The 12,173-nt window shown below is 44.5% G+C and overlaps 1 protein-coding gene and 1 long non-coding RNA gene across 2 annotated transcripts; both read left to right on the top strand.

Annotated features, from left to right (window-relative positions):
* Positions 1–512: 512 nt before the first annotated feature.
* On the top strand, positions 513–978 carry si:ch73-256g18.2 (small integral membrane protein 36). Its single transcript, XM_061708741.1, has one exon. It carries the CDS (start codon positions 570–572, stop codon positions 894–896), a length of 327 nt encoding a protein of 108 aa, XP_061564725.1. The 5' UTR covers positions 513–569; the 3' UTR covers positions 897–978.
* Positions 979–1,257: 279 nt separating this feature from the next.
* Positions 1,258–10,245, top strand: LOC133419226 (uncharacterized). The gene is made up of 2 exons (XR_009770502.1): positions 1,258–1,406; positions 9,563–10,245. It is a non-coding gene; the product is annotated as an uncharacterized LOC133419226 (long non-coding RNA).
* The last annotated feature ends 1,928 nt before the right edge of the window (positions 10,246–12,173 follow it).

Below are 12,173 nucleotides of genomic sequence, written 5' to 3'. Positions count from 1 at the left end.
AGTGTTTTCATTTTCTACGGTTAACTTTCTTCTTCTACAAACCGCTGCTGTGAAAACCCTTCAAAAGTTTGTCCGGCGAGGGTGCGGTGACGGCCGTTGGCCTGCAGGGGGCAGAGGAAGCAGGACTTCCTGCAGAAACATCTGTCCTCTGAGGATGTTTCAGCTTGTTCTGGAGCTTTATTTGCTTTTAGTGTAATTGAGTTTCAGATGCAGATCTAATCTGATGACATCACGATGCGTGACTTTGTAAATCCCCGCGGCGTTGCCCGGGGCGACATCCGCGGCCGCCTGACAGGTGTCCGCGCCAGCGGCCATTTTGGTGGATGCTTTTGTGGCCGCTGGAGTCGCTGGAGCCAGGATTAAGTTATTAGGGGAGAGGCTTTAATCATTGGCTGCTGGAGTTGGAGGAGCATCGTGGATTAAACCCCCCCCATGCACCCTCCCTCCCCTCCCCCACCCATCACCCATCTCATCATCTGATGCTCCCTCTCTCTCTCCCGGTCCTCCTCCGGTGCCACTGCTCTCCCGCTCGTCCTCCGCTGTGGATCGCCGGGACATGAGGTGCCACCATGGGGTTTATGGAATTCTACCTGGAGATTGACCCGGTCACCCTCAACCTCATCATCCTGGTGGCCAGCTACGTCATCCTGCTGCTCGTCTTCCTCATCTCCTGCATCCTGTACGACTGCCGCGGCAAGGACCCCACCAAGGAGTACGCCCCGGACAACACACCGGCGCCGCCCAGCCAGTCGCCCATCCGCCTGGTGGTCATGCAGAACTCGCCCGCCTCCAGCCGCTACGAGCCCAACAACGTCGGCCACGCCGAGCCGCCCACGCCGGACCTGAGCCGGGACCGGGCCGAGAGGGAGCGGGAGAAGAGGAGCACCCTGGTCTGAGGGACGGGGGGAGGTCTGAGGGACGGAAGGAGGTCTGAGGTCTGAGGGACGGGGGGAGGTCTGAGGGACGGGGGGAGGTCTGAGGTCTGAGGGACGGGGGGAGGTCTGAGGTCTGAGGGACGGGGGGAGGTCTGAGGGGCAGGCGGAGGTCTGAGGTCTGAGGGGCAGGCGGAGGTCTGAAGTCTGAGGGGCAGGCGGAGGTCTGAGGTCTGAGGAACGGGCGGAAGTCTGAGGGGCAGGCGGAGGTCTGAGGTCTGAGGAACGGGCGGAAGTCTGAGGAAGTCTGAGGGGCAGGCGGAGGTCTGAGGTCTGAGGGATAGGGGGAGGTCTGAGGAGGACCTGGAGGTCTGAGGTCTGAGGAGGACCTGGAGGTCTGAGGAGGACCTGGAGGTCTGAGGAGGACCTGGAGGGCAGGGAGGGGACAGACCAGGGTTGCTGGAGGACCATGAGGCCCGCTGCTCTCTGCTCTACTCTTCTTCGTTGGTGGGCAGGATCACATCCCAGAAGGAGGTGAGTCAGACATCCACATGTACCATGAACCTTTATTCATTCATAAAATATCAGAAAGTGATCTGAGAGGAGAGTGTTGCACCGCAGCTTCATTACACTAGGGCTGTTCGATTTTGCCCATAAATAAAATCTCGATTTTTTTCTCTCAAAATCCGATTTTCGATTAGGATTACGATTATTTTGTGAATTGACAAAAGGCAAAGAAATGATTTCAAATATGCTGTTTTTTTATTGAACATTTGCCCCATTGGGCTTTAAGTGCAAACTTTGCTCTTATTAAACCAAAAATGAATGAATAAAGTGCAAAACTCTAAAATAAGTTGAAAAAAAGTTTTAAAAAATATAATAAAATATAAAGTTTTATCTCTGGAAAAGAAAATCAGCAAATCAGCACTTGCAAACATATAGTAAGTTATATTTCCAATTAAATAAAACAAGACATTTTCTAATTAAACTAAACTGGGTCTTTGCATGCTAAATAATAATGCAACCCATGAAGGAGGTAGAGGTGTGTAATGTCAGTCATTACATTTGCTGTTCACATTTGCAAGTTTTTTGCAAGGAACACGAGCCGGTCTACGGCATCTGGCTTGAGGGATGCCCGGTGGCATGTTACAACGCCCCCTCCTACACTAAAGAGCCTCTCCCATGGGGCACTTGTCGCAGGTATTGAGAGGTATTTCCATCAATCATTAATATGTGTGCAGACAAGGTTAAAAAAAAATAAATAAATAAAAAAAAAAGTGAAAAATCGATTTTACGATTTTCACATTTTAACATCGTTCTAATTACATAATCGCGATTACGATTTAAAATCGATTAATCGAACAGGCCTACATTACAGATTCAAACTGATTCAGTCCACAAACGAGGAAGTGATCACCTGAATCATTGAGTTGATGAAGAACCGATCACATGGATCCTTGAACAGATCCAGAGACGATCTTCTGTAGAAATCACATTTTCCTCCCAAGTTTTCTCAGACATCAGAGCTTCCACCTCTGACTATAACGTGAGACTCACACTGTCATTTTTTCCAGTTTGTTTTATTGATATTTCAGTATTTTCAGCTACAGAGGGTTAGGGTTAGGGTTAGGGTTGAACATTTTGTGCCGGTTGGAGACTTGGAGGCACCAAACCTTAATTTGATGTTAAATAAGCTAATAACACGATTAATTCCCCCCATTAGATGAACACTGGCGGCTCAGGAAGCCGTGTCCACGTGACGGTGTGGATTTGTCGGGTGATGCAGGGACTCCCACCTCACGTGGACTCAGATGATGCTACTCTCAACGGTTAGAACCTGCAAAAAGACGACAACAATTCAGTAAAGAGACAGGAACAACAGCTGTAATGAGTTATTTTGCCTGGAAATGGCAGCAGTAATGGACTGACATATTCGTCCCAGTTAGAGCACATCTGTCTAATCATCCTGCATGTGAACATCTGTGCTGGGATATCAGAGCTTACGGTCAAGGGCATGTGTGGATGTGCACATGCCCGGTGTCATGCCAGAGTCCTGCTCCAGCTGGAGGCCAGGGTACATTAGCAAATGGAAATTAATTCAAACTGAAACGTGTTTCGACATGGAACCAACTCAGAAACCCGGAAGGAGGGCATCTGACAGCATATATGAGCCTGCTGCAGCCATCTGTGTTAGTTTGGAGGACCCACATTCTGGTTTCCTGACATTTAAAGGTTCAAAATCATCTTCAACTGTCATAAATGCAGTTTTGGGGATTTAATTAGTAAATAAAAGTTTTTAAAGAGCCATCACACCAACAGCTTCCTGAAACAACTTGTTGCTTGTTGGTCCTCTACACCAGTGTCTCCCAACCTGGGATCTCTGGGGGGGTGCGAAACTTTGTCTGCTTTGAAATTATGCAGTTGTAAAAATTATATTTGCGAATGAGTCATTCATAAGAAATTGTTAGGAATAATTTATGAATGTCTTGAATATTTGTGTTTTTTATACACTGGTGACAAACACAGGAAATGATTTAATTCCTTATTATTATATAATTACTCAACATTTAATCCACCCCGACAGGTTGTTAAAGGAAAAATGTTTAAAAAATGTTGGTCTCATATTAAAAGAGACATTTTTCAGAAATATTTTTATGTCCTTTTATGTCCTTTTGTGCGTATTTTATACATTGGTGACTTTGGAGAAAAACAAAGTCATATGTATACAGAGTAAACCAAAGAGAAATGTATAAAAAAAACATAATTAATGTTCATTTTTTCAATTAAAGACTATTTTGGTGCTAGTACGTACAGGTCTTAGACACAAGTAGGGGGGGCTCCAAGGAAAAAAGGTTGGGAACCACTGACCTACACTCCAGTCACAGATCAAGACCAGATCCTCACAGTTAGCTATTTTAGCTTGACTTAGCTCACGCTAACCCGCTGATGCAGACTAATATTGAAATGAGAATGGGCTGAAGCGGGACCCTCACAAGCTGACAGTGGCCCCCGGTGATGGTCCCCAGTGTTGTGCTGGTCTGCCCCCTCCTTCTCTTTCCTTTCTCAGTTATTAATTAGAAATGTCTCATCAACATCATTGTTTTCCATTGTTCTTGTAGTTTGTTGTGCCGGTCTGCCCCCCCCCCCCCCCTCCTTTTTTCTTCTGTGCATTTCTGCAGGCCAGAGCTTCAGGAGCTGTATCCTGCCCTGCAGTTCCCCCTCTGATCATCCCACTGCTGCTTCCACCTGTCTGTGTGGATGTCTGGTAAATGCCTGCTGACATCCTGACCTGCAGCCTCCCCACCCCCCAACCACCTCAGTGTCTGCTGTCTACATCTGTTTATATAGTAATCCATGTATTGCACCAGTTAGCCAATGTGCCTGTGTCTTTCCTTTCTCTGTTCTTCATTGAACGGTTGGAAATTGGTCTATAATTAGCTAAAATGTCTGGGTCAAGAAAAGTTTTTTTAAGTAAAGGTTTAATTACTGAAACTTTAAGAACCTGTGGTACACATCCTGTGGTTTAGGGATAAGTTGATCTGGTCCAGTATTGTCGTACCAATAAGAGAAAGAACATTTCTGAATAATGGAGTCGGGATGGGGTCTAACAGACACGTGGTGGATTTAGCTCTATTGATGACTGAGGTCAGCTCAGGGAGGTCTATAGGATCGAAACAGTCTAGAGTCAAGTCAGAGCATAGGGAAGTCGCTAAAGCTGAAGAAACACCTACTGGTTGATTGATTTCTTCTCTAATTCTGATGATTTTACTGTTAAAGAAACTCATAAAGTCTTCTCTACTGAAAGCTGCAGGAATGCACGGCTCAACAGAGTTGTGACTCTTTGTCAGCCTGGCTACAGTGCTGAACAGAAAATATGGGTTACCAGGGACCAGAGCAGGTGTAATTCGAAGCAAATTTGAAGCTGCCGGAAAAGAGTAATCGTAAATTTGGTAAAGTTAGCATACATGTCGGCACTAATGACACCTGTCTTCCCCAGTCAGAAGTCACTAAAATGAATATTGTGTCAGTGTGTAATTACCAAAAACATCTCGGACTCCGTAGGTTTCTTTGGTCGCCCTTGGTTGTCTTGATGATGTTCAGAAACGTGGCCTTTATTGACAATTGGAAAACGTTTGAGTCACCAATCACTGAGGTCGGTTTCTCTGCGGGGGTGTTGTTTGGTGGGGAAAACAGTTAGTGACGTGAAACGAGTGGTGGCGTTCCATGTGCCTTTTAGGACTACAATTCATTCGAACCCGCCTGCCTGTCCAGCTACTTTAGCCTGGCTAGCTACCGTGTTTACTGGACTACGGTTTTGTTGGTGAAACCAGACCTTCAACTCACTGAACCTCGCCTCCAAGGCTGTAAACAAACACTTTACACACTTACCGTCTTCCCAGGAATTCTTGCATGTTATCGCGATAGCTACGCGCTTCTACGCTGATGATATGATATCCTCCACTCCGTCACAAGCAGGCTTCAGACGAAGCTACCACATGCCCTCCTTCTCATCTCTGGGGACTTAAACCATGGATCTCCATCCTCCACTCTGCCTACATCCACCCAATATATCCCATGCTGCAGAGAACATAAGACCCTGGATCTGTGCTCTCCCTACAGCAAGGAGGCAAACAGGCTGACGAAAGTCTCACAGACTGTATAACTGACTATGTTACCGTCTGTGTGGAAAACACCAACCAGGACAAGATTCCTTCAACAATAAACAGTGGATTCACCCTGACATAAAGGGTCTATCAAAGGATAAGAAGAGGGCCTTTATGAATGAATGAAAATATATTTATTTCGGTCAGGTCATTCATAATGTAGACACCAACTGAAAGCATTAGTTCACATGAAAAAAAATAAAAAGAGACCTAACCGAAAAGGAATAGGCTGAAGCTATTGCTTATTTACGCCTACCCTTCTCACATGATCAACTTATTCAGATCGCAACATACAAAACATAATACAAAAAAAAAAAAATCATATTGTTTACACAATCCAGAACATAATTCCGTAATAGTATCATCTACTGGATCCCTCATATTTTTCAAACACATTAAACTTAAACTAACGTTTGAATGCATGAATCGACTGGCACATCTTCATCAAGTGCATTCCATATATTTACACCCCTTAAAGTAATACATTGATCTTTAATTTTAGTCCTAGACTTTGGTTTTTCAATCATACGTTTCCCTCGAAGCTCATATCTACTTAGTCTTATTTTAAACATGCTTACAATTTTACTAGGTAACAATCTGTTGAACACTTTGTACATTATCAATGCTATTTTGTATTCCACTAAATCCATGAATTTAAATGCCCTTAATTTAATAAATAATTCATTTCATGGTTCTCTATAACTTGATTTTGTGATAATCCTTACCGCTCTTTTTTGAAGAATAAAGATCGGTTTAGTATGGGTAAAATATGCTTTCCCCCATATTTCTAAACAGTATGTAATGTAGAGAATAAACATAGTACAATACAAAATATATAAATCATATATATATATATATATATATATATATATATATATATATATATATATATATATATATATATATATAAATCAGGAAATAAGGATGAGCTGAAGGCTGGCCGGACAAGGAAAACCAGGGAGGGATAAAACTCCTACAAGAAGAAGATACAGGATCGGCTGTGTGGGATTATTGGAGCTATGATCAACCGACGCCTGAAGCTGTGGAAACACCCCGGGTGACTGGGTGTTCACGTTTACAGAAAGGTCTGCTCAGAACACTGAGGTCTGTGGGGGGGAGGACTCCTGAAGACCTTCTAGGACTCTGTGGTGGCGTCAGCTATCTTTTATGGCGTGGTCAACATCTCAAGAAGAGACCTGACAGCTCCTTCAGGGACAGACTGCTCCACCCAAAATTTATATTACTATTTTGTAGGGGTGTAACGATACACTAATCTCACATTACGGTACGATACACCATATTGAGGTCACGATAACGATACGATGTTATAGCAGTATTTTTTTAACAACCTTGAATGAGGAACATATGACTAGAAAAAATGGTCTTTTATTTGAAAGACACAAAATACAAAACAATGCTGTGCAGTTGCCCTATTGTTACAGTTTGTAATGCTTTATAACTGTTTAAGTTTTAAAGAGAAAGCCAGGCCAACCATTTTCCACAAACTGAACTAAAAGTAAATGTTAGGTTTGCATTATGATCTTCAGTTTCATACAATACAAATATTTTGCCACAAACTGAATAGTTTCTCTCATCTATGATTTGACTTTGTTCTTTTCCAGAAATTTAACAACTAAAATTAAATAAATAAATAAAAGTAAATAAATACATACAATTTTAGATCATAAAAAAGATTGATTCATGCTCATATTGTGACGTTTTTGTATCGCAAAATTTCGTAGCACGATATATTGTTACACCCCTACTATTTTGGTATCCTATTTTTTTTTTCTCTTGCTGCTGTAATGGTGTGAAATGTCCCCATTGTGGGACTAATACAGGAGATCTAATCAGGGAAACCAGGGGACACTAACCAACATGTCTTAAAAACATAAAGACCAGGATGACTTAAAACTTTCTCCTGCTGAATCAGATGGAACTAAAGTTGAAGAGTGCTTCAGGGACATTTAATCTTTCTATGTATTGACTTTTAGCTGGTATTACCATGGCCTATTGTACTAGGAACTGTATTGTTGACGTGTGTTAAGATGACATCTGTCATGATTTGGAGCTTTATAAATAAATAAAGCTGGATTGAATTGAAGATGAATTAAATTCAATTAAATTAAAGCCCCAGAACATGACCCCCGAGCAATTATTACATAAGCAAGTGAAAACTCCCCTTTAGGAGGGAAGAAACCTGGAGCAGGACCTGGACCCGGACCCGGATCATAACCCTCCTGTTCCAGGGTTATGAACCTCCCTGTTCCAGGAGGACCGGTCCTGATGCGGCAGCAGGATGAACGAGGATGTTCCAGACGCTAAGGCTTTGTTTCTCTAATCCCCATCATCAACAGCTGATGAATGGCTGAACTCCTCCTCTGACATCTGCTGGCCTGAGAGTGGCTGAGTGCGGGGGTTAACGTTTCCAGCCACGGGGGTGATGACAGAAGCTGATGCTGGGAGGGAAATCTCTCAGCTGGACCGGTTGGAGGCTGAGAGAAGAGAAACAATAACTTCAGAGCAGAGACACCTGATGGGAAGAAGGAACACGGGTTCATAACAACAACAATAGGAGAAGGACCTGGTAGTTGAAGGTTCTACCTCCTATTCTACTGTTGGAACCTCTAGGAACCACAAGTGAACCTGCTGTCTGAGAGACAAGAACTCTGCTGGGAGAATCTGGAACCAAGAACCTTTTAACACTTGTGCTGTCTTCGGGTCAAGGAAGGAGGAAGAGAAGAAGGGAGGAAAGAAGGAAGGAAGGAAGAATGAAAAGAAGGAAAGAAAGAAGGAAGGAAGGGAGAAAAGAAGGATGGAAGGAAGGGAGAAAATAAGGAAGAGGATGGGAGAAAAGAAGGGAGGGAGGAAGGAAGGAAGGAAGGAAGGAAGGAAGGAAGGAAGGAAGGAAGGAAGGAAGGAAGGAAGGAAGGAAGGAAGGAAGGAAGGAAGGAAGGTCAAGGTTTACTTTATTAATCTCCCACGGGAGAAATTGGAAGGAAGGAAGGAAGGAAGGAAGGAAGGAAGGAAATAAGGGAGAAGGAAGGGAGAAAACAAGGAAAGAAGGAAGGAAGGGAGAAAAGAGGAAGGGAAGAAGGAAGGAAGGAAGGAAGGAAGGAAGGAAGGAAGGAAGGAAGGAAGGAAGGAAGGAAGGAAGGAAGGAAGGAAGGAAGGAAGAAAGGGAGAAAATAAGGAAGAGGATGGGAGAAAAGAAGGGAGGGAGGAAGGAAGGAAGGAAATAAGGGAGAAGGAAGGAAGGGAGAAAAGAGGAAGGGAAGAGAAAAAAGAAGGAAGGAAAGAAGGAAGGAAGGAAGGAAGGAAGGAAGGAAGGAAGGAAAGAAGGAAGGAAGGAAGGAAGGAAGGAAGGAAGGAAGGAAGGAAGGAAGGAAGGAAGGAAGGAAGGAAGGGAGAAAATAAGGAAGAGGATGGTAGAAAAGAAGGGAGGGAGGGAGGAAGGAAAGAAGGAAGGAAGGGAGAAAAGAGGAAGGGAAGAAGGAAGGAGAATTAGGTCATTTTGACCCAAAGACAGAACGAGGGTTAAGATCTGATTCTCTGACTGTAGCTGGAGAACGTTTCGAGTCATCCACGTCCCCAGACATGCTGGAAGTCTGACCAAGTGATTAATTAAAGACACGTGCGTGGAAATGTTCCAGTTCACCTTGGAGATTCAGGCTCAGGGCCAAAGATTTGCTTTTAACTCAGCTAAAAATGATCATATACTAATGTTCTAGCCACATTTTAGTACATAGGGATTATACAAGCGTTTCCATATAGGCAAATGACGCAGATAATGTTGTCATACATGGCAAAAACAGGTCATCGTTAATCTTCCCCTGACAGACGGTGTCTAATTTTACCTAATGGAAGCAAATATACAGTGAAAAGATACGGTCCAAACACTGAACCCTGCAGAACTCCCTTGCAAAGGCCGGTACATTAGGAAGATTTATTCATTAACAGATAAATATGACTTAAACCAGTCTAATGCAGTTTCCTTAATGTTAATAATGGTTCTCTTTCTTCCAGGTTCCCAACCTTACCTGCAACATACCAGAATTCCTTGGTAAATTCGTTTTGAGGCGACTATCCTCCTGGAGAAGCCGAAGATCACACTACAGACTTCTGAAGACCTGAACTTTATAAGGACCATTAAGGACCATTATCCTGTTGAAGACCCAACAATCTCCAACATACTGGACTTTAGGTGGGTCTCATTGGGGCCCATCAGGACCTGCTGAAGACCCAACAACCTCCAACATACTGGACTTTAGGTGGGTCTCATTGGGGCCATCAGGACCTGCTGAAGACCCAACTGTCCCCAACATCCTGGACTTTAGTTGGGTCTCATTGGGGCCATCAGGACCTGCTGAAGACCCAACAGTCCCCAACATACTGGACTTTAGTTGGGTCTCATTGCAGCCATCAGCACCTGCTGAAGACCCAACAATCTCCAACATACTGGACTTCAGTTGGGTCTCATTGCGGCCATCAGCACCTGCTGAAGACCCAACAATCTCCAACATACTGGACTTCAGTTGGGTCTCATTGCGGCCATCAGGACCCGCTGAAGACCCAACTGTCCCCAACATACTGGACTTCAAATGGACCTCATCAGGATCATCAACCTCAACAGTTTTTATGGGACTGAGTTTACATTCAGGGCAGGTGGGACTTCATGATGGACCTGGAACCACCTGGATTCCAGGATTCTGATTAAACAAACACCAGTGACATGGAGCAGACTGTGAACCTTTTCCCAGGTAGAGGTTCTGGTTGGTTCACCATGGACCAGGAGATCAGAGTATGTGTAGATATGGAAACAAAAGGTCTACTCTGCACACCTGCATCACCGCGAAACATCACAGTAGTTTTTAAAAATGTATTTATTATGTGACACCCAAGCAAACATGGTTAGATGTGGGTTTACTGTGGCCGGGTCAAACCCTCAGTGATCACATTTCAAGCAAACGTCGGAGCCAGTGGATGTACAGAGACCAGAAGGTCCTGCTTCCAGGGATACAGGTTCTGAGAAGATCCAGTTGGACATGTTGGAAACAGAGCCACTCTGTTGGACCATCACCACTTGGGTCAGTTTGGAACCAACCCAGAACCTGAGACCAGCTTGGAACCTACATGGAACCAGCTTGGAACCGATTTGGAACTTGAAATCAGCTTGGAACCTACCTGGAACCTGGGACCAGCTTGGAACCTACCTGGAACCTGAAACCAGTTTGGAACCTGCCAGGAACCTGGGACCAGCTTGCAACCTACCTGAAACCAGTTTGGAACCTGCCAGGAACCTGGGACCAGCTTGCAACCTACCTGAAACCAGTTTGGAACCTGCCAGGAACCTGGGACTAGCTTGCAACCTACCTGAAACCAGTTTGGAACCTGCCAGGAACCTGGAACCAGCTTGCAACCTATCTGAAACCAGTTTGGAACCTGCCAGGAACCTGGGACCAGCTTGCAACCTACCTGAAACCAGTTTGGAACCAACCCACAACCTGAGACCAGCTTGGAACCTACATGGAACCAGCTTGGGACCGACATGGAACCTGAAACCAGCTTGGAACCAACCTGGAACCGACTTGGAACCTGAGACCAGCTTGCAACCTACTTGAAACCAGTTTGGAACCTGCCAGGAACCTGAGACCAGTTTGGAACCTACATGGAACCAGCTTGGAACCGATTTGGAACTTGAAATCAGCTTGGAACCCACCTGGAACCGACTTGGAACCTGAGACCAGCATGCAACCTACCTGAAACCAGCTTGGAACCTACCCGAAACCAGTTTGGAACCTACTTGGAACCACTCTGGAACATGAGACCAGCTTGGAACCTACCATGAACAGCCTGATATCATGTTACAAACTGTTCTAAAACGTTTTTTTCCCCTCAATAACAAAGTATAATGCAATTCCTGACAAGACAATCTCTTCTTCGGGTTTTTTTCTCTCTCCCCATTCTGTCAGAGACATGTCCCCCCTTTCCCCTGGTCCACCAGACCCTCTCCCCCCTCATTGGCTGTGGAACCATCATATGATCCAGTCTCAAGCTGGTGCAGGGACAAATCCTCTTACATAAAAACAGAAATGACTGCTGCCAACTGCCTGCCTCCCATCCATCCGTCATATGAACACCCCCCCTCATGTTTATGGATTATATCCTGACTGCCAGAGCGTATTAGGAGCTTTACGTGTTTGTGTTCTCGCTGTGGGCAGAGGTTACGCAAGCCTCAGTTTATCAGAGGGTTCAGGCCAGAACCAGAATGTGAGAAACCGTGGATCTTTGAGAACTCCGCCCTCTTTGTGCATGTCAGGCGTTAGGATAGGGGTGGAGTCACGAAACCATGAGTCCAAAATCATAGAAATGTTCTAGATCAGGGTCAGCAACCCAAAATGTTGAAAGAAGCAATATTGGACCAAAAACACAAAAATCAAATATGTCTGGAGCCGCAAAAAATGAAAAGTCTTGTATAAGCCTTAGAATGAAGACAACACATGCTGCATGTTTCTATATTAGTTATAACTGGGGGAAGATTTTTTTTTATCATGCAAAAGTCGAAATGTCGAGAAAAAAGTCGAAATGTCGAGATTAATGTTGAAGTACAATCTTGAGAAAAAAGTCGAAATGTCGA

The sequence above is a fragment of the Cololabis saira genome, chromosome 19 (genome assembly GCF_033807715.1).
Source record: "Cololabis saira isolate AMF1-May2022 chromosome 19, fColSai1.1, whole genome shotgun sequence".
Lineage (NCBI taxonomy): Eukaryota > Metazoa > Chordata > Actinopteri > Beloniformes > Belonidae > Cololabis > Cololabis saira.
Note: the sequence above shows the minus strand (reverse complement) of the source record. Positions and strands in the feature narration are given on the sequence as shown.

Bases quoted from the DNA above. Each gene is read 5' to 3' on its own strand.
- si:ch73-256g18.2 (XM_061708741.1), top strand. From the start codon at position 570: ATGGGGTTTATGGAATTCTACCTGGAGATTGACCCGGTCACCCTCAAC.